The sequence below is a fragment of the Hippocampus bargibanti genome, linkage group LG11 (genome assembly GCF_051943395.1).
Source record: "Hippocampus bargibanti isolate YZ-2025 linkage group LG11, ASM5194339v1, whole genome shotgun sequence".
Taxonomy (NCBI): domain Eukaryota; kingdom Metazoa; phylum Chordata; class Actinopteri; order Syngnathiformes; family Syngnathidae; genus Hippocampus; species Hippocampus bargibanti.
The window spans coordinates 23,213,744-23,236,397 of NC_142744.1; the positions used below are offsets into that span (position 1 = coordinate 23,213,744).

Genomic DNA, 22,654 nt, shown 5'->3' on the forward strand with positions numbered 1-22,654 from the left:
TATTGTATGTTATGAAAGAAATACACTGCACTGTATAATAAAGTCGTTTAATTTACCTTTGTGATAGTCGTTGATGGCTTGATGGAATAGGGTGGCAGGTCGGAGAGAATTGCTGTTTGAAAGGAGTCACATTCCATAAGGACTGTAATTAAAGAAATAAACTATACTATACAAGGTCGAGAGCATCCTGACCAGCTGTATCACCGTGTCGTACGGCGCCTGCACCGTGTCCTGCCGTAAGACTCTGCAGCGCATTGTGAGGACAGCTGAGAAGATTATCGGTGTCTCTCTCCCCCCCCTTCAGGACATTTACAACACCCGCCTCACCCGCAGAGCCATCAGGATCGCTGGCGATTCCACCCACCCCTCCCACAGCCTCTTCAGCCTGCTGCCATCGGGTAGGAGACTGCGGAGTCTCCGAGCCAAGACCAGCAGGCTCAAGGACAGTTTCTGCCACCAGGCAGTCCGGAGACTCAACTCCCTCCCAGCCCTGCCCACCCTGCCCATTCCCACTGCCACACTCACCGAACTCTGAGGACATGCTACATGCTGTACTATCATCCTGAACTCTCTTTTTTGTTCTTTCTCATTTTTTCTGCAAGACTCACTTCAACCACTTCAACCCTTTCTTCTTGTTTGTTTTTGCATTACTACATTACATCGCTTTATATATGTCACTACCTCACTTTACATACGTCACTACCTCACTTTACATACGTCACTACCTCACTTTACATACAACACTACCTCACTTTACATTCAGAAATTACATGTATAGTCTGTTGTCAATTGTATGTCTTTTTTAGCCACGTTAGCCAACTATTAGTGTCTTGCATGCTGGGTCCGAGAGGACATTAATTTCATCTGTTCTGTATGTCATGCATATTAGCATATTTGACAATAAAGCTGACTTTGACAATAAAGTCGTTTTATTTACCTTTGTGATGGTCGTTGATGGCTTGATGGAATGGGGTTCAGACTTCTCTTCCTGTGTTATGAAAGTCCGGTTAGGTATCTTTTTCCAAAAAGGCCGGTCTCATCTGCATTAAATACTTCCTGAGGAACGTAGCCTTCTTCTTTCACCATTTCGAAGAATGATCCCTTGTATCAATAAACGGCGAACTTCCAGGTTGCCGCATGACGATATTAGAGTGAATTAGCCGTGCTTTCTCTGATATAATTGCTTTATTCACGCTGTCGCCGGCTTGCTGCTTTTCGTTAATCCAAATTAACAGAAGTTTTTCAACCTCTACTGTTGCCCCAGACCCTTGCTTTGACACGGAAACACCTTTAGCAACACACGCACCTTTAATGGCTTATTTGTTGCGAAGGATGGTAGCAATGGCGGACTTAGCATATTGCTACTGGGCCGTGAAGTCAGACAAACGCACACCTCGTTCGTGTTTCTCAATGAGCTCCTTCTTCTCGACTGTAATTTTGTTTTGTGTCTTCTTCGGCTGAACACGAGCCTATGGTGGGATCTTTTTCGGTCCCATAACAGCAAAAGTATCCGTAAAAAATCCTTGAAGACGATTGACGTGTGCACTCAAGAGAAAGGGGGTGTGGAAAGGTAGGCCGGCTGGGGCGCTGTTCGGTCGTGTGCTTTGGTGTTCTTCCGCTGAATATTATTTCACCAGCCATGGTGGGGCGGCGCTCCATGTGTATCCTGAAAAGTTGTGCGTATGCCAAGGTTTAATTTTCATAAATTTAACGTTCGTAAACCGAAAAATTTGTAAGGCAAGGTGTTCGTAAACCGAGGCCCCACTGTATCAGAATCAGAATCGGGAAACCTTTATTCCTCCCACAATGGGGAAATTTGCTGTACTTTTTTTTGTCGAATTGGTTGCTCTAGCCTCAACCCAGTTGTGGGAACGCTTTATCAAATTGAATCAGTATGTTTGTGACATTATTGATTGATCCTCATGATATGTTCTTCATCTATGGTCCCTGTTAGTCAAAACTTGTGTACTTTGTGTTTGAATTTTGCATAGATCATGTTTGTGGAAGCGACTTTCAAAATCAAAATGTATTTGTTATTTCGCTCTTAAATTTGTTTTCCTCCTCTCAGTGCCCGTAACAACAAGAGAAGGAGTTTGGCCCCTTCACCCACGCTCTCACGACCGCTTTCACCTCTCCCACTTGCCACAGGTACTTGTGTGTTAACAATTTAGTGTCATCTGAGATCTATGTGTAATTGTTGCTTGGCAGACTTATTTAGTGAACTATGTGCATGATGAAGGAAGTCAGTTATTGTGGGATATTCATATACAGTGCCATGAAAAAGTGTTTGCCCCCTCAAAGGCCAACCGACGTCACTTTTTTGTTTTTTAACACACCAGAAAAACGTTTTATAGCATCTAAAATACCCAAAAAACGCAGGATGATATTTTTAGTTAGATATTAATGCAAAACAACAATAAAAATGACTTAAATTGTCCAAAATCTGAAAAAAAATTTAGCTGCGAATTGGGCATTTTCAAAAGTCCCACCCCCAGTTCGTGACGTCATGCCAAGACGTCTTGCGTTGCTGGAGAATCAAAACAATGGCTTCAGATTCGGAGAATATGCTTTCTTGTTACACATCCAGTTATGAAGATGATTCAAATAGCTCTGAAGAGGGAAGCATACATGTTTGCAATCGATTAAAGAATTTATTTGTGCCATTTTGAGGCAACATTGGGGGAAAATCTCTCACCCAAAAAAAGAGGCACAAAATGGCGACCTCCTGTGGCCACCTCCGTTTCCACAGGCTGATAAATTCCTTATATGGCACTTAGACTCCCTCTTCTGGCCTTCTGGCGGCTTTTGGGTGCAACATGAGTTCCCCAGACCAAACAAATACAGCAAAATACATTGACGTGATGGAAGGACCACCACAATGCGTTTTTTTTTACGGTCAAGGGCGGTCCTTTAGTGACGTCACCAACTCAAAAACAAGACTGAATATTAAGCGCGTGTCTTAAAACGTAAAATATAGCTATATGCGGTGGAATCTTTGTAAAATACACTCAATAGAAGTCATTTGAAGCCATTTTACAAATTATGGTCACAACTTGTCCGGAGACGTCGGTTGTCCTTTCATACTTTGCAACAATGGGTACTTTGGCGATTAGTCATCTCATTGTGTTTCAAGTTGTGAAAAATGGGGCAGGCAACATTATAGCCGGGCAGGCAATTTTCAGAGATGTTTGCCCTGGTGTCCACTAATTTTTTTTGTCATGAGTTTCAGACACTGTTTTTACTATAATTTGGACAAGTTTGGCGGGCCGGATTAAAAAGCCTCATGTGTGTATGTGGCCGCAGGCTGTAGTTTGGCCATGTCTGTTTTCGGGGCAAATTACTTGACACATGGCCATATATGGTGTTTTTGTTTTGTTTCCTCTTCCAAAAATGAAACTGTTCATTTCAAAAGTGCATCCTGTGTTTAGTCATGTTGTCTATTTCAAATTGAATGATGGGGAAACATTTAAGTGTATCAAATAAACAAAGACATTAGGAAGGGGCAAACACTTTTTCACAGAACTGAAGTAATGCAAGTTTAGATGTGGAATCCGATGCGGAATGCTGGGTCCGAGAGATTATAAAAGAGAAAAGGTTCCAGCAGAAAATAAACCGTTTGTGGACACACAAGACCTCGGGATAGAGGCGTATGGCTCATGTTTCTGCCGAGTGATGCTGCTGAATGCTGATACCGGGAGCCTGCCTGATATTTCAGAAGGAAAAGTGAGCGGGAGCATAATGGTCAGGGAGAGACATGCTTCTTGCTCCATCATACAATCTGTCAAACGTGACGTGAACAAAATGGAAAATGTTGCAAAGTGTATTGAGCATTTCAACTGATGTGATGTTTGCAAACTAGAAAGGTTGTTGGCACTTTGAAACCCTACCCCAATTTTCAACCCCAAATTTGAAACCCTAATCCAAGTTACAAATCATATTTTGAAACTCAAACCTTAATATTAAACCCTAACCCTTGAAACATGACTTTAGGACTGCTTGTTCCACCTCACTGACAACCTACACCAAGAGGTTTACACAATCTCGACGAAAGCAAATGAGGACCGGGTGATACTGTATCTGGCTTGTGATGGATTTGCAGTGTGACGGTCTTGCCCTGGGCAATTCACATAATCACGATAATTTATGTTATTCTGATGTGGTGATCATCGTGAACAACATAAAAAGTCCTGTAGTATCAGGAGACTTAGGATCATTGACAGCCTCCACCGGTTTGAATTGAACAACTTCATATTTTGCCAACGATTCAGTATGTAATTTTTAAAGGCAATAATAATAATCTAATCATTATAACAGCTTTTGCTTGAAAGTGCTTTTCAATATACTCAAAGACACTTTACAAGAGTTTAAAACGCCGGATAAATGTACACTTGAAAACAACTATACATATTGTCAGACACGTTTTAGATGAACAAAAGAAAAAATGGGCAAAAGAGGTTAAAATGTGCTAAAAGCATTGCGGAACAGGTGAGTTTTAAGATATGATTTGAAGGATTGGAGGTCAGTACAGTTGTGAATCAGAATCAGAGTCATCTTTATTGCCAAGTATGTAGAACACACAAAGAATTTGTTTCCGGTAGAACACTCTGCACTCGTATCGTCGTCAAAAAAACTGCTAAGTGGCACTATACAGTTCCATTTTGGCTACTGTTGAAAGAGTTCAAAGACTTCAAAGAGTTAATGGCTTGGGGGAAGAAGCTGTTTAAATGTCTGCTGGATTTGGTGCGCATGGATCGGTAGCGCCTGCCTGAGGGGAGTAGCTGGAAAAGGTGGTGGGCAGGGTGTGGAGGGTCCAGTAGGATTTTCCGCGCCCTAGTTTGGATTCTTGCAGTGTGCAAGTCCTCGAGATTGGTTAGGGGGGTGCCAATGATTTTTTCCGCCGTCCTAACTGTCCGTTGAAGTCGGATTTTGTCCATTTTTGTGGCGGCCCCGAACCAAACGGTGTCATGATCTGGTTGGCGACCAACGGGGGGCGCTGTCGGCCCCGCCTACACCTGCACAGGTGCTGGTCGTCCCGATCAGATTGGCGACCAGCGGGTAGCGACGTCAGCCCTGCCTGCAGCCTCGCAGGTGCTGGTCGTTTAATCATTGACACTTAAAAGGACACCTGGCACGACCATCCGGTGCCGGTTCATTGTTTGTTTGCTGCTTGGTTGCTGCATGCATCGTGTACGTGTTTGTTTAACTTTGGCGGACTTTTACTTTTGGTCTTCTTTTGCTACTTTGTATTTTTTCCATTCAGATGATTTTGATGTTTTGCATTTTGTTCCTGCTGACCTTTATTTTAATACAATTTGTCAAACAACCTCCTGCTCCCTCCTGCCTGCTTTTTGGGATCCGCACCCGCCATCACCACCTCGCAAACCGTGACAGAATGAACCGGCCAACCATCGGATCCCGCAGGTACATCGGACCCGTTGTCATGATCTGGTTGGCGACCAACGGGGGGCGCTGTCGGCCCCGCCTACACCTGCACAGGTGCTGGTCGTCCCGATCAGATTGGCGACCAGCGGGTAGCGACGTCAGCCCTGCCTGCAGCCTCGCAGGTGCTGGTCGTTTAATCATTGACACTTAAAAGGACACCTGGCACGACCATCCGGTGCCGGTTCATTGTTTGTTTGCTGCATGCATTGTGTACGTGTTTGTTTAACTTTGGCGGACTTTTACTTTTGGTCTTCTTTTGCGACTTTGTATTTTTTCCGTTCAGATGATTTTGATGTTTTGCATTTTGTTCCTGCTGGCCTTTATTTTAATACAATTTGTCAAACAACCTCCTGCTCCCTCCTGCCTGCTTTTTGGGATCCGCACCCGCCATCACTACCTCGCAAACCGTGACAAACGGTGATGGAAGAACACAGGATGGATTCGATGACAGCCGTGTAGAAATGTTCCAGCACCCCATGTGGTAGGCCATGCTTCTTTAGCAGCCTCAGGAAGTACATTCTCTGTTGGGCCTTTCTCAAGACAGAGTTGGTGTTGACCTCCCACTTCATGTCCTGGTAGACTGTGATTCCCAGGAACTTGAAGGTCTCAACGGTTGACACAAGGCAGTTGGATAGTGCGAGGGGTAGCTGTGGTGATGGGTGTTTCCTGAAGTCCACGATCATCTCAACTGTCTTGAGCGTGTTCAGCTCCAGGTTGCGACGGCTGCACCAGAGCTCCAGCTGCTCCACTTGTTGTCGGTACGCAGACTCGTCGGCGTCTTTGATGAGACCGATGACCGTGGTTTCGTCTGCGAACTTTATGAATTTGACAGCTGGGTGCGTTGAGGTACAGTCGTTCGTGTAGAGAGAGAAGAGCAATGGACAGAGGACGCATCCCTGTGGGGCTCCAGTGCTCGTGGTTCGTGTTGTGGATGATATATTTCCCAGTCTGACCTGTTGTGTCCGTCCTGTCAGGAAGCTGAGGGTCCACTGGCAGATCGTGGGGGACACACCAAGCTGGAGAAGTTTGGGGATGAGGAGTTCTGGGATGATGGTATTGAACGCAGAGCTGTAGTCCACAAACAGGATCCTTGCGTAGGTTCCTGTGTTGTCAAGGTGGTCGAGGATGTGGTCCAGTCCGATGTTGACTGCATCCTCCACAGACCTGTTTGCCCGGTAGGCAAACTGAAGGGGATCTAGCAGAGGTCCAGTGGTGTTCTTTAGGTGGTTCAGCACGAGGCGTTCAAAGGACTTCATGACCACAGACGTCAGAGCAACAGGTCTATAATCGTTCAATCCCGAGGGTGCTGGTTTCTTTGGAACTGGGACGATAGTAGACTGTTTGAAGCAGGATGGGACTTCACACTCTCCAGGGATCTGTTGAAGATTTGTGTGAAGACCGAAGCCAGCTGGTCAGCGCAGACTCTCAGGCAGGAGGGGGACACTCTGTCAGGTCCTGCAGCTTTCTTGATCTTCTGCTGCTTGAAGAGCCGTTTAACGTCCAGTTTGTGGATCTGTAGGGCAGAGGGCGGAGATACGGTAGTTTCTGGTAATGGTGGGCAGACCAGGGAAATGGGGGTGTCCTTTTCAAATCGGCAAAAGTATGTATTTAACTCATCAGCCATACCATAGTTGTACACTGCTTGGGGGGGATGGTAAGCGATAATTTGTTATTGCTTTCAGGCCATTCCACACCGATGCAGAGTCGTTTGCGGAGAACTGTTTAAGCCTCTCCGCATAACTTTTCTTTGCAAAGTTAATTTCCTTCGTCAGCCTGTTTCGGGCGAGTTTGTAAACTGCTCGATCGCCGCTTTTAAATGCAGACCCTTTCTCTTTCCTAAGCTGCCTAAGTTTGGGAGTGAACCATGGCTTGTTGTTGTTAAATGAGCAGAAGGACTTTGTTGGTACACACATGTCCTCACAGAAACTGATGTATGATGTTACAGTGTCTGTGTATTCATCCAATGTGCCCGTTGAAGTTTCAAAGATGCTCCAATCAGTGCAGTCTAAGCATTCTTGTAGCGCTAACTTTGCTTCATCTGTCCATTTTTTAACTGTCTTGACTACCGGTTTTACACATTCGAGTTTCTGTTTGTATGTGGGAATTAAGTAGATTAAATAGTGGTCAGAAAGATCCAAAGCTGCATGCGCAACAGACCGGTATGCGCCTTTGAGTGCTGTGTAACAATGATCTAGAATTTTTTTCTCCTCTGGTGAAACAGTCAATATGCTGCTTATATTTGGGAAGTTCACCGTTTACACGTGTTTGATTAAAATCGCCCAAAATGATCAGGGGTGATTCTCGATATTTTAGTTCAAGATGGTTTACATGGTCCGCTAGCGTTTGTATACACGTGTTAGCATTAGCTTGTGGCGCGATGTACACGGCGACGAGAATAAAGGAAGCGAACTCATGTGGCGAGTAGAATGGCTTGCAGTTGAGAGACAGCAATTCCAAACCAGGGCTGCAGTGTGCGTCGAGCATCGTGACATCGGTGCACCATTCTTGATGTAGAAGCATAGTCCACCGCCTTTGGATTTCCCCGATTGCTCCGTGTCGCGGTCGGCCCGAAGGAGACGGAATCCGGGTAAGTGTAGCGCGAAATCCGGGTGGCCGTCACTGAGCCAGGTCTCAGTGAAGCACAGCGCAGCAGAGCGGGCAAATGTTTTATTGGTCTTTGTGAGAAGCAGAAGTTCGTCCATCTTCTTTGGTAGTGAGCGTAGATTAGCGAGGTGGATCGATGGGAGCGGCGTTCGAAATCCACGCTGCCGAAGCTTGACGAGCACGCCGGCTCGCTTCCCCCTCCTACGCCGGCGTCTCAAAGCTCCGTACAGAGCTGCTACTCCGCTCGCGAGCAGCCCCGAAAAACCTTGTAGATTTTGGTGTGTCAGTGAAAATAGTCCAAGAGTGGATTCCCCAATGCTCAGTTACTCTTCCCTCGTGTAACTGAGTCGCGTAGGATCGCAAAAAACAAATGAAAATGACAAAACCAGGAACAATACCAGAGAGCGTGTGACCGAGGCTGCCATTCGCGGCGCCATCTTGTCCACCAATGTGTTGTGGTAGAGCATTGCAGAGGGTGAGGGTGGTGATAGAGAAGGCTCGGCCCTCCCAGGTTCTGAGTCTGGCCATGGGGATGGTGAGATGGTTTGTGTTTGAGGAGCGGAGGATGCGGGAAGGAGTATGTTGGTGCAGAAAGTCAGAAAGGTAGGAAGGTGCTTGATTGCGAAGGGCTTTCTAGGTGTGGGAGGAGTTTACCTTGCATATTGGAAACAACACTTCCAGCACCATCACGCTGAACACAGGGCCCCCCCCCCCAGGGGTGTGTGCTGAGCCACCTCGTCTTCACTCTGCTCACGCATGACTGCTCACCATCGTCATTCCGATCCACCCTTTTCATAAAGTTTGCGGAGGACAGAACTGTGGTGGGCCTCATCAACAACGATGAGGAGACAGCAGACAGGGACGAGGTCAGCCGCTTGGCCACGTGGTGCAAGGACAACAATCTCCATCTGAATGTGGAGAAGACGAAGGAGATTGTTGTGAACTTCAGGAGAGTGCGCCCCCAGCATCCTCCACTCACCATCGACAGAGCTGCAGTGGAGAGAGTGAGCAGCACCAAGTTCCTGGGAGTGCACATATCCGAAGACCTGTCCTGGAGCCACAACACGGCAACATTGGCCAAGAGATCCCACCAGCGCCTGTATATCCTCCGCAAGCTCAAAAGAGTTGGAGCCCCGACCCCCATCACGACCTCCTTCTACCGCGGTCACATTCCATATGGACTATAATTAAAGAAATAAACTATACTATACAAGGTCGAGAGCATCCTGACCAGCTGTATCACCGTGTGGTACGGAGCCTGCACCGTGTCCTACTGTAAGACTCTGCAACGCATCGTGAGGAGAGCTGAAAGATCATCAGTGTCTCCCCCCCCCCCCCCCCTTCAGGACATTTACAACACCCGCCTCACCCGCAGAGCCATCAGGATCGCTGGCGATCCCACCCACCCCTCCCACAGCCTCTTCAGCCTGCTGCCATCGGGTAGGAGACTGCAGAGTCTCCGAGCGTAGACCAGCAGGCTCAAGGACAGTTTCTGCCACTAGGCAGTCCGGAGACTCAACTCCCTCCCAGCCACTGGAGATTTTTAAGGATGGAGGTGATGTCATCACCGGAATGGGTCAGTAGACAGACGGCGGAATTCTGCATGTACGTACTGTTTTTTTTTTTTTTTTTTTTTTTGAGGAGTTTGGAGGTTGTACCGTAGAGGACGCTATTGCAGTAGTCAAAGTTGGAGCCGATGAAGGCGTGGATGAGGTTTTGGGCGGCGTTGAAAGAAAGTGAAGGTCGGAGACGAGAAATGTTTTTGAGGTGGAAGAAAGCCATTTTGATGATTTGGGTGATGTGTTGGTCGATAGAGAGGTTATCAAAAAGGACACGTTTGCAACAGTGAGAACAGCATGCAGTTGTCGATGGTAAGATTAAGTTGTAGGCAATTTGGGTGAGAGATCGAGGACTAAATATTATCAGTTGAGATTTCATGCACTTAAGAGTGAGAGTGTATTTGCATCCAGCATTTGATATCTGAGAGACAGTTAGACAGGGTGGAGTGGATTGTATTGTGTAAATGATTTGCTCGAGATGTAAAGTTGGACATCATCAAAGACCGGGCAGATGAACTCAACCTCTTTTTCACTCGGTTTGATAAGACGTCTGTCGCCCCCGCCCACCGTCAATTCCACCTGTAGGTGCACCTGCACCAACTCTCACATTGGACTTCCCCCTCCCTGCCTCATCTCACGACCAGCTTCCCGCAACGAACAACTGCCCTCTAATCCGTTGCCACACCCCCAGCTGCCACTCTCCTGACTCCTGCCTATCTGTCACAACCGCGCAGGTGAGGAACCAACTGAGGAGGATGAAAGTGAGGAAAGCAGCAGGTCCGGACAACATCAGTTCCCGATTCCGCAAGACATGCTCCGAGCAGCTGTGTGTCATTGTCCAGCACATGTTCAACCTGAGCTTGAAGCTGGGCAGAGTTCCACGGCAGTGGAAAATGTGATGCCTGGTCCCAGTGCCCAAGATTGCCAACCCAAAGGACCTCAACAGCTACAGACCGGTGGCACTGACGTCTCACCTGATGAAGACGCTGGAGAGACTCGTCACTGGACCCGCTAGTTTGCCTACCAGCCCAGCATCGATGTGGAGGACGCCATCATCTACCTCCTCTACTCTGCACTGCTGCACCTGGAGAATGCTGGGAGCACGGTGAGCATCACATTCTTCAATTTCTCCAGTGCCTTCAACACCATCCAGTCCAATCTACTGGGGGACAAGCTGCGGCATGCTGGAGTGGTCCACCTCCTCACATTTTGGATTACAGATTACCTCACAAACAGGCCACAGTACGTGATGGTAAAGAACTCTGAGTCAGACTGGCTTCTCTGCAGCACTGGAGCGCCGCAGGGGATGGTCCTGGCTCCATTCCTGTTCACCCTCTACTCCTCGGACTTCAATTACAACACCCCAACCTGCCACCTTCGGAGGTTCTCTGACGACTCAGCTATTGTCGGCCTCATTACAAAGGGAGACGGTTGGGAGTACAAGGGACTGACAAATGACTTTGTGGACTGGTGCCAGCAGAATGACCTCCAGATGAACACCGGGAAAGCCAAGGCGCTGGTTGTGCATTTCTGCAGAAAACAATCCTCACCTGCACTGTTGACCATCCAGGGTTCGGCCATTGAGAGGGTGACGTCCTACAAGTACCTGGGTGTTACTCTCAACAATAAACTGGACTGGACTGCAAACACGGATTCTCTAATGTAAAAGGGACAGAGTCGCCTCAGGAAACTGAGTTCTTTTGGGGTTCAGGGGTCACTCCTAAAGACTTTCTATGACTCTGTGGTCGCTTCAGCCATCCACCATGGAATTGTCTGCTGGTCAGGCAGCATAACCACTCGGGACAGGAAAAGACTGGAGTGCCTGGTCAAGAGGGCCAGTTCTGTCCTGGGCTGCTCGCTGAACTCTGTGGAGGAGGTGGGCAACAGACGGACGCTTGCTAAACTAAAAGCTATGATGGACAGCCCCTCCCACCCCCTCCTGCCCACCCTGACAGCACTGGGTAGCTCCTTCAGCCAGAAATGATTACACTCGCGCTGCAAGAAGGAGAGGTACCGCAGCTCGTTCTTACCGACTATTGTCAGGCTTCTTCATAAACACGTGAAAAACAAAAACACCTGGACTCATACTTTGTAAATAGCACAGCCACCTTATGTTGAGTCATATATCAAATATGCTTTTATACTTTGTACGATGTACAGTTCTTTTTATGAAACGTTTTTTTGTGCAGTTGTACATTTCAGTCTTCTGACATTTTCTTTTGTGCATAGAATACTTTGTTTTATCTTTTGACACCCCACCCAACCCCTTTAAATTTGGATGCTGTAGATTGCAAATTTACAGATCACAATTTGACTTTATGATCTGTAGCTAGAACGGGGAACAGGTGGCGGAGAAACTAAAGAGGTGGAGATATGCCCTCAAAAGGAGAGGAATGAAGATCAGTCGCAACAAGATGGAATATATGTGTATGAATGAGAGGGTTCCAAGTGCAAGAGTGATGCTACAGGGAGAAGAGATAAAGAAGGTGGAGGATTTTAAGTACTTGGGGTCAACTGTCCAGAGCAATGGAGAGTGTGGAAAAGAGGTGAAGAAGCGTGTCCAGGCAGGCTGGAGCGGCTGGAGAAAAATGTCAGGTGTGATGTGTGATAGAAGGGTTTCAGCTGGGATGAAAGGGAAAGTGTATAAAACAGTGGTGAGACCACCCATGATGTTTGGACTGGAAACGGTGCCACTGAAGAAAAGACAGGAAGCAGAGCTGGAGGTAGCAGAGCTGAAGATGTTGAGTGACCAGGTTTGATAGGATCAGGAATGATTACATTAGAGGGACAACTCATATTAAAGGCTTTGGAGAGAAAGTCAGAGAAGCCAGACTCAGATGGTTTGGACATGTCCAGAGGAGAGAGACCGACTATAGCGGGAGAAGGATGCTGAGCCTTGAACTGCCAGGCAGGAGACAGAGAGGAAGACCGAAGAGGAGGTTTATGAATGTGGTCTAAGAGGACATGAAGGTAGCTGGTGTGAGAGAAGAGGATGCACAAAACCGGGTTAGATGGAGGACATTGATTCGCTGTGGCGACCCCTGAAGGGAAAAGCCGAAAGGAAAGGAAGAAAGTAGAAGAGATTGCCAATTTCCCCATTGTGGGACTATTAAAGGCTTTCTGAATCTGATTCTTAGGTTGGGGGAGACATAGACGACTCCCTGAAGCTAATTTGATTTACTTCTATTGGAACTTTGCCTTAATATGACATATTTTCAATTGAGGGAAACCATTTACAAACAAATTCATGGTTGTGCTATGGGCACATGGTTGTGCTACCAGCTTCACCCAAAATGGCAAATCTGTACATGAATCATATACATGATTTCCCCAAGGACCATAAAAATTGACACACATAATTTGCGCGCCGTGTGGCCCGGTAGTCGAATGGTTAGCATGCTGGTTTCTTCCATCATTCCAAAAACATGCATGGCAGGCTGATTGAACACTAAAATCATACATTTCAAACTAAGGCCCGCGGGCCAATTTCAGCCCGCATTACAATTATATTTGGCCCGCAAGATGATTTCAAATATGCATTACATCTCGCCCGCTGGCCCGTTATACAGCACACGTCCCGCTAAAGTTGCCTACACATTGAACGCCTCAAGCTCTCGGTGGTGTCGGCGCAGCCATTCACTCTGTATGTGCGAGCCGCGCTTAGGCGCAAAGTACCGTGCATGGGTGGCGTTTGACGCCTTGATTCCCGATTTAAAAGATTTTTAATTCGATCGTCAAAACGCTGTGACGACATCTACGCGCACCCAATTGGAGAGCTGCCGGTGGTGGGGGTGGGAGTTCTCGATGTGGAGCAGGAAGCTAAGCTTAATTGCTGCTAAGCGATAGAAGGGGCACTGCCATCCGCAAATGGAGCCGGCTTGATGTGTGGCAATCGTCCCGCAATTGCGTTCACTCAAAATCTCATTCTACTTGGCGCTGAGTTTGCCGGACGATTTGCCGACTTTGAAAATGTAGATTTGAACTTTTTAGCAATCCCTTTACGTTTGATGTGAATAACGCACCAAGCAATCTCCAAATGGAGCTTATTGAGCTGCAGTGTCATTACACGCTCAAATCAAAGTATGACTCTGTCGGTGCTGCGCAATTCCCACCTTACCTCCTTGACACACTGGTCGAACTCCGTGCCCAAGCTGCGCAAATGCTCTCTTTGTTCAGGAGCCCATATCTGTGCGAGCGACTGTTTTCGTGAATGATGATGATCAAAACACTGCATCTGAATTCTCTCCTTTTTGCATTGCCGTTCACTCACTCCTTTCTGATTTTGTCTTGTGTTGTTGTTGGAACTTCAAAATCTGCGCTTTTCGAGAAAACACATTCATTTGATTGTCTTCCTCATCAGTGCTGTCTGAACTGTCATTTATGTCCTGAGGAGTCCATTCCGCATCCTCATCCTCATCATCTTCTTCCAACTGTGTCTATGTCACTGGTCACCGTTCTATGTCACCATCCGTTATCATGCTGATGACATTTTCAATGTGTTTTCTCTTTCTCTCCCTTTTTGACATCTAAAAATAGACATCTGGGTCAATACAGCATAAACAATATTTTAGAGGAATTGTTATTGTGGAGGCGCCCTGGTGATCCAATAGTTAGCACGTCAACCTCACAGTGCAGAGGTCTCCCTGTGTAGAGTTTGCATGTTCTCCCTGGACATGTCTGGGTTTTCTCCGGGTACTCCGGTTTCTTCCAACTTTTCAAAAATATGCACATTGGGCTGATTGAACACTCCAAATTGTACCTAGGTCTGAGTGTGAGCACGCATGGTTGTTCATTTCTGTGTGCCCTGTGACGGCTGGGATAGGCTCCAGCAACCCCGCGATACTAATAATAAGGATAAAACGGCCCAGAAATGATGAATTATTGTGGAAATACTCAAAATATGTTTGAAGGTGGCATTTCAGTGATTAATTAGATGAATGAAGTCATCAAAATAGTGTGTGTATCATCAGCAGCAGGAGGCGGATTTGGGCTTACCAGCTTGTATCACTCCTGCTGCCAATCGGATCATTAATTTCTGGGGTATTTGGATTGGATTGGATGTACCTTTATTTGTCTCACAATGGAGAAATTTACATTTCACAGCAGCAGAGTTATGGCAGGAAGAGAAAGGAAAGAAAGAACTAGAAAAACAAAATACAGGAGCTGCTGGAAAGGCAGCCGGTCGCGGCGCCATCTTGAAGTAAAAAAAAAAAAACAAACAAACTAAATAACAAATATGACAACACAAAGATGCAGTCTTTCGTTCTTCAGCACTTGCTGTGCCCTCTTTGTGACATGAAGCAGTTCTAGATGAAAGAGGAGAGGATCAAAGCATCCTTTTCAGAAGTGGATCAGGCACGTCATGGTGGAATGTGTACGTCGACTACAAGCTAAATGTTGAAAGCAAACATGCAGCTGTAGCATGCATTGATAAAAAGAGATTGTCTCACATCTCCTGTCCCACATACATCTGCTTCAATTCGAAGCAGCGACAGTTCCACATACGCATCGGTGCTCTGCGCTGACGCTGCTCTCTTCCTATCGCGGGCTCCTCAAGCCATGCATCCATCCAGCTGCAGATTGTCCAACAGCACCGACCTTTCCACTGAACAAAGCGGTGCTGTAAAGATGCTGCCTATTGCAGGCGCAAAAAAAGCACAATGGCCCCAGAGATGTCCAGCGACGGCAGTAAAATGGCACCGACATTCCTCCCATTTAAAAACAGTACTGGCATATTCATTCTGCCGAATTTAAGGAATGTCATTCTGTCATTTGTTTGCCTTTCAATTATTCCGCCTTGCCACTGCTTGTGCCCCAGGTTTGGTATTTTGCGATCTTGGTATAGTCATAGTTGTTCTCGTAGCTCTCGGTCCGTTGTTGTTTATTAGTACGATACTTATTCTTTTGTCTGTGCATGTGCGTATTGGGTACGTCTAATTTCATTTTGTATCCCTTTGTTTGTTTTTCTCCTTGCCTTTTAGCAAATGCTTTGTGTTCTCGCATAGTTTGCATTCTTGGTCCTTATTTCAGAATCAGAATCAGAAAACGTTATTCGTCCCACAATAGGGAAATTTGCAGTCCACAGCAGCAATTTGACCAGCAGTTTGAGTTTGAATTTTTCTGATGCATTTTTACGGCACCTGATTAAAAGTTTTTATACGGTACGCCTGTCTTCCTTTGCTATTTTTGGGATCCAACTACTTACTTTGCCCCAAACAAAACATCACGCCTCTCTGCTTCGTTTGGGACGTGACAGTGTGTTTGCATTTTAGCAAGCATCATGTCGATTACTTGTGAAATGACAATTTGGGGGAAATCGGATTTTAAAACTGGGGTATCAATCAATTAATATGCATTCTTTCAATGAATAAAACACCTATCTTTAAACATGTTGATGTTATTCTCACTGTAACTTCCCAAAACAGCAATGATTTTCCTGAAAAATCCAAAAACATGATCCACTGGGATCAACCATGTTGAAAATGACCAAAACAAAACTTGAGCTTCCTGTAGAGGCATGATCATACACTCGAGGGCTGAATACATGTATCAGATCATATACAAAGGGTTTTTGATGAAAACATTCATCATGTTGGTGAGATAGAGATTGGTGAGAACCCGCGTATACAATATAATGCAAATAGCATTATAGGGCTAATTGACAAAATTCTAACTAATTTGAAAAGTTTGTCTGATCATAGCGACCTTTCATTTTGGTTAATTGTTAGTAGTTTGAAAGTTTTAAGTTTATAACTCAATGTGTTTCTTTAGCTGGCAGCAGTCCTACAGAAAGCCCCAGAGATGTCTCTGCCAGTGGCTCCAACTTCCAGAGTGCCTGCAGGTAAGAGTTGCGTACAGCTGATTGAATGGTGACCAAACGATCAAATATACGTAGTTTGTAATTGAAAATCAAATAAACAGTGACTTTAAATGGTCAAAGTCAGTTTTATTGTCAAATATGCTAATATGCATGACATACAGCACAGATGAAATTAATGTCCTCTCGGACCCAGCGTGCAAGGCACTTAGAACGTGGCTAAAAAGACAATTGACAACAGACAATACATGTAATTTCTGAATGTAAAGTGAGTTAGTGTCGTATATAAAGTGACATAATGTAGTAATGCAAAAACAAACAAAAAAAAAGGAACTGGTTCTGGCCCGGCATCGAGCTGGAGTAGGGCCAAATCTGATGATTGAATGTGGCACCGATACGGGCCTCGTGCGGTCCACAGTGTGGTTGCTGAAGCCGGGCTACTTCAGGACCGTCATTTACTCCGGTATGTGGGCCGAGTGCACTGTCGTGTGTGGGCCTCGGCTGGGCCAGTCAAATTTTACTCACTGGGTCGTGACCATAGATGAGGGTTGGGACGTAGATTGACCGGTAAATTAAGAGTTTACCCTTTGGCTCAGCTCCTTCTTCACCACGACAGATTGGTATAAAGTCCTGTTGGATTCTAATTCTTGTATCTCTTCTGGTTCGGAGTTCAACGGAGTTTTATGATGAAATATCAGCGGGGACCATAGATGGTGAACAGAAAAGACTACTTTATTCTCGTAAACAATAGAAGAACATCTCTAGTCGGAGCGTGAAGCCAAGAGAGCGAGGCCACCCCTTTTCACCTAGTTTTATCAGACAGCAGCGATCTGTCGTCCTATCAGCAACGGGCAGGGGTTGGGAGAACATTAGACTGGAAATGAATACTTGTTACATCCTACATATGCAACAAGTTAACTAATGTCTCTCTGTGTCTTTGTGTTGTCATGTTATTTCTTATTTAGTTTTTTTTTGTTCTTTTGACTTCAAGACGGCGCCGCGAGAGTGGCTGCCTTTCCAGCAGCTCCTGTGTTTTGCTTTTCTACTTTCATTTCTTTCATAACTTTGCTGCTGTGAAATGTAAATTTCTCCACTGCGAGACTAATAAAGGCAAATCCAATCTAATCCAATCCAATAAGATACATACATCCATATAGACTAAACTAAACATGAAATAATATGGGTGTAATAATAGGATGTTTACGGATGTGTATAAAAACACTATCAGTCCGCATCAGAGCAGACACCGCACCGTCTGTCAATCTCACCCTCATTTGTGAACAAGACTCCAAGATACTTAAACGCCTCCACTAGGCCGCAAGATCTCCTCCCGACCTGGAGAGGGCACTACGCTCTTTTCCGACGGAGAACCATTGTCTCAGATTTGGCAGTGCTGATTCTCATCCGAACCGCTTCACATATGGCCGCGAAACGTACCAGTGAGAATTAGAGAGTCTTGCTTGAAGGCCCCTGCAGTACTACATCATCTTAAAAAGCAGGTTATGAACAGAATCAGCAACAAAGGGCAGTCTAAGCGGAGCCCAACCCTCACTGGAAACGAGTCCGACTTGTGCAATGCGAACCAAACTCTGACATTGGTTGTATAGGGACTGAACAACCTGTATTCGGGGCGTCTGTACCTCATACTCCCAAAGCACCCGCCACAGATCTCCCCTAGGGACTTGGTCAAACTCCTTCTACAAGTCCATGAAGGACACGGTCAAACGCCTTCTCCGAATCCACAAAGCACAAAAATGTAGATTAGTTGGGCGAGTTCCCATGTACCCTCGAGGACCCTGTTAAGGGTGTAGAGCTGGTCCACTGTTCCACGGCCGGGACAAAAACCACACTGCTCCTTCTCAATCCGAGGCTCAACTTCCTAACGGGCTTTCCCCCCAGAAATAAATAAATACAAAAAAAATATACACATGAATACATAAATACAGTAAAGTCTAGTTATATCGATATCGATTATATCGATAGTACTGCTTATTACGATACTATTTCTAGGAACACAAGGAGAAAATTTACATGCCGCAGGATCGGATATATCGATAGTCCGGTTATATCTATATTTTTTCCGACTCCCGAGAATATCCTATCAAGCTACCTATCATGCTACCTATCAAGCTAGCTAGCTCCCACTTTGTGTTAGCGTTTCCTACTCTGAATATGAAATTATGAAATTGTAAGTAGCAGTGCATGTTTTTTTTTAAATAAACTTAAAGGACAACCGACGTCACTTTATTGTTTCCTAACTGACATCAGAAAAACGTTTTATAGCATCTAAAATACCCAAAACATGCAGGCTGATATTTTTAGTCAAATGCAAAACACCAATAAAAATGACTTAAAGTCTCCCAAAACTACCACAAAATGAGCTTGAAACTGGGGATTTCAGAAAGTCCCGACCCCTTGGTCGTAACGTCACACCAGGATACTCCTTCACAAACTGCCTTGCTCCAGAATCAAAACAATGGCTTCAGAGAGTTCAGATTCGGAGAAGATGCTTTCTTGTTACTCATCCAATTATGAATATGATTTAAATAGTTCTGAAGAGGAAAGCATAAATGTTTGCAATCAATTAAAGAAGTCCTTCCGTTTCAATTTGAGCTGTCTGCAAGCGATGAAACCGGTGTAGATATTGACTCCAATGTAGCACCCAGAAAATGCAGAAGATGGCGCACAAGCTCCGTTGGAAATGGGCTGATTTGTCCGCTGGAATTTGTGTAACTTACACTTTCTTTATGCGTGTTACCACAATTGGCTGCGACACACAACGATTCACCGTCGCGTTATGGTTTTCCTTCTAATGTTGCGATCAACACGATGTTTTCAGATGAAAAAAAATACCCAAAATGCATTGTGTGTCGCTTTCTCGGTCAGGGGCGTTCCGAATGTGACGCCACTTAGGGCATCGTCATCAACTCGAAAACAAGACTTCCTGAATATTCAGCGCGAGTCTTAAAACGTAAAATATTGCGATATGCGGTGGAATCTTTGGAAAATACGCTCAGTAGAAGTCATTTGAAGCCATTTTACAAATTATGGACGTAACTTGTCCGGAGGTGTCGGTTGTGCTTTAAAAAAACACAATTTACAGCTTTTTTTGCTTACTTGGGTAATTTGTAAAATCGCTTCAAATGACTTCTACTGAGCATATTTTACAAAAGTTCCACCGCATATAGCTATATTTTACGTTTTAAGACGTGCGCTGAATATTCCGGAAGTCTTGTTTTTGAGTTGGTGACGAGTCCTCACGTTACGATGAAGGAACGCCCCTGACCGAAGAAAGCATTGTAGCAGTCCTTCCATCACGTCAGTGCATTTTGCTGTACTTTGTTTGGTCTGAAAACTTCGTGTAGCACCAAAAAGAGGCAGAAGAAGGCAACAAAGCTCCGTGTAAGGAATTAATCAGCCTGTGGAAACGGGCTGATTAATTCCTTACACGGAGCTTTGTTGCCATTTTCTGCCTCTTTTTGGTGCTACATTTCCTGCCCCCAGATACCTCAAAATGGCACGGAATAAATTCTTTAATTGATTGCAAACATGTATGCTTTCCTCTTCAGAACTATTCGAATCAGATTCATAACTGGATGGGTCACAAGAAAGCATATTCGCTGAATCTGAAGCCATTGTTTTGATTCTCGAGCAAGGCAAGATGTCTTTTGGTGACACCACGAACAAGGGGGCGGGACCTTCTGAAACTGGCCATTTCCGGGTTCATTTTTTTGCAGATTTTGGACACTTCAAGTCATTTTTATTGGTGTTTTGCATTTGACTAAAAATATCATACTGCTTATTTTGGGTATTTTAGATGCTATAAAACGTTTTTCTGATGTCAGTTGGGAAACAAAAAAGTGTTGTCGGTTGTCCTTTGACAAAGTGTATTTTCAAACTGCTCCCATTATTAAGGCAAACTGGACTATAAGGCGCACCTTCAATGAATGAAAAAAGTTTTCCAAATATAATATACTAACATGTAAAAGTTTTCCAAATATAAGGCACACCACATTATAAGTCACTACAGTAGAGGCTGGGGTTACTCCTACTTCTTCTCCAGGGGGAAATGACAGTACAGTAAAGTCTCGTTATATCGATATCGGATATATCGATAGTCCCTGTTATATCAATACTATTTCTATGCACGCACGGAGAAAATTACATGCAAACAGGGTCGGATATATCGATAGTCCCGGTTATATCGATATTTTTTCGGACTCCCTTGAATATCGATATAACGAGACTTTACTGTAGTTGCAATCCCTGTTGTGGCTAAATATTGGATTGGATTGGATTGGATATGCCTTTATTAGTCTCACAGTGGAGAAATTTACATTACTTCACATAAAAGGCGTACTTGCGTATAAGGTCCACCTGCGTATAAGTCACTGGGTCATAGATGTGCCTTATTATATATATTAGCTTATTTTACAATAAAGCTGACTTTGACTCACACACCAGAAAATACAATAGATGTTATTCTTCTATTCTCTACAGCAAAAAAGTGTTTGTTTTTATATAACTTGCTGTTTTAACTTCACTGTTTTGTTTTTCTTCACCAGAGGAGATGGCCGAAGATGGTCTGTGGCATCAGTTCCTTCCTCTGGATACTGCACCAATGCACCCAGTTCATCAGTATCTGTAAGCTTTTATTCAAAGAAATATCATTGTGTCCCTGTGTATCTTGCTTCCATTATATCCCTGCAGTCACCTTTACCATGTCTGTCTGTGGCCGCTGCTAAGCACAGCTGACCTTGCCAATTTTCAAAGTGCTCACCTGCTCACAGGCTTGAAACTGCACGAGTGAACACTGTATGTGATTTGTGGCATCACAGTGTCTCGAACGTTCATTCATTCATCGCGAGTCAGTGTTCTTTGACCTCAAAGTGATTCGCCGTAGGCTCATGAGACCCTGGCACCAGACTTTACTTGCGCACACTTATGAACCAAATGGTCCACATTAAAGGGCAACCGACGTCACTATTTTGTTTTTTAACTGACATCAGAAAAACGATTTATAGCATCAGAATCAGAATCATCTTTATTGCCAAGTATGTAGAACACACAAGGAATTTGTTTCCGGTCGAACACGCTGCACTAGTATCATCAGCAAAAACATTGCAAAGAGGCACTATACAATTCCATTTGGGCTACTGTTCAAAGAGTTAATGGCTTGGGGGAACAGTAGAGTGTAGCATCTAAAATACCCAAAACACGCAGTATGATATTTTTATTCAAATGCAAAACACCAGTAAAAATGACTTAAAGTGTCCAAAATCTGCAAAAAATTGAGCTGCGAATTGGGCATTTTCAGAAAGTCCCGCCCCCAGTTCGTGACGTCACGCCAAGACGTCTTGCATTGCTGGAGAATCAAAACAATGGCTTCAGATTCAGAGTATATGCTTTCTTGTTACACATCCAGTTATGAATATGATTCAAATAGTTCTGAAGAGGAAAGCATAAATGTTTGCAATCGATTAAAGAATTTATTCCATGCCATTTTGAGGCAACATTGGGGCAACAATGGATCAGCAGAAAAGAGGCACAAAATGGCGACCTCCAGTGGCCACCTCTGCTTCCACAGGCTAATAAATTCCTTATATGGAGCTTGGACTCCCTCTTCTGGCGGCTTGTGGGTGCAACACGGTTCTCAGACCAAACATGTCCAGCAAAATACACTGACGTGATGGAAGGACGCTACAATGCATCTTTTTTACGGTCCTTACAGTGGTCCTTTCGTGACGTCACGTACGGACTCGTCACCAACTCAAAAACAAGACTTCCTGAATATTCAGAGCGAGTCTTAAAACGTAAAATATAGCTATATGTAATGGAATCTTTGGAAAATAACATAATTTACAAATTATGGACACAACTTGTCTGGAGACGTCGGTTGTCCTTTAAGTTGAGTTATATACTGTACAATGGAATAAATGGAGATGTGATCTTGTTGAAATTTGTTCGTCATGATAACAGGGTGTGTCTGGTATCTTGAATCACAGCACTTTTTCATGCTGCACTGATGAATCATCGAGTCCTCTCAAAGAGGATTGTTGATTGCTTTGAACAAATCTTGGTTCTCTGATCTGTGTTTCAGACTAAATTCAATACATTTATTAAATTCATGACTTAATTTATTTAGGAACTCATACATTTCTGTGATGAAGGTCTTGATACTTTACCTCAACACTCGTTACTGAAACTGTAGTTGGCTGTAAAACAATTGTTG

General features: G+C 44.8%; 1 protein-coding gene across 4 annotated transcripts in view; it reads left to right on the forward strand.

Moving 5' to 3' along the window:
* The window catches only part of LOC148891962 (microtubule-associated serine/threonine-protein kinase 3-like), a 73,653-nt gene that overhangs the window by 8,840 nt on the left and 42,159 nt on the right, over positions 1-22,654 (forward strand). For all 4 annotated transcript variants that reach the window (XM_089007880.1, XM_089007881.1, XM_089007882.1 and 1 more), the window contains exons 2-4: positions 2,069-2,148; positions 16,377-16,446; positions 20,988-21,066. In XM_089007880.1, coding sequence (XP_088864006.1) covers positions 2,069-2,148; positions 16,377-16,446; positions 20,988-21,066 — 229 coding nt within the window. The remainder of the gene's footprint in view (positions 1-2,068; positions 2,149-16,376; positions 16,447-20,987; positions 21,067-22,654) is intronic.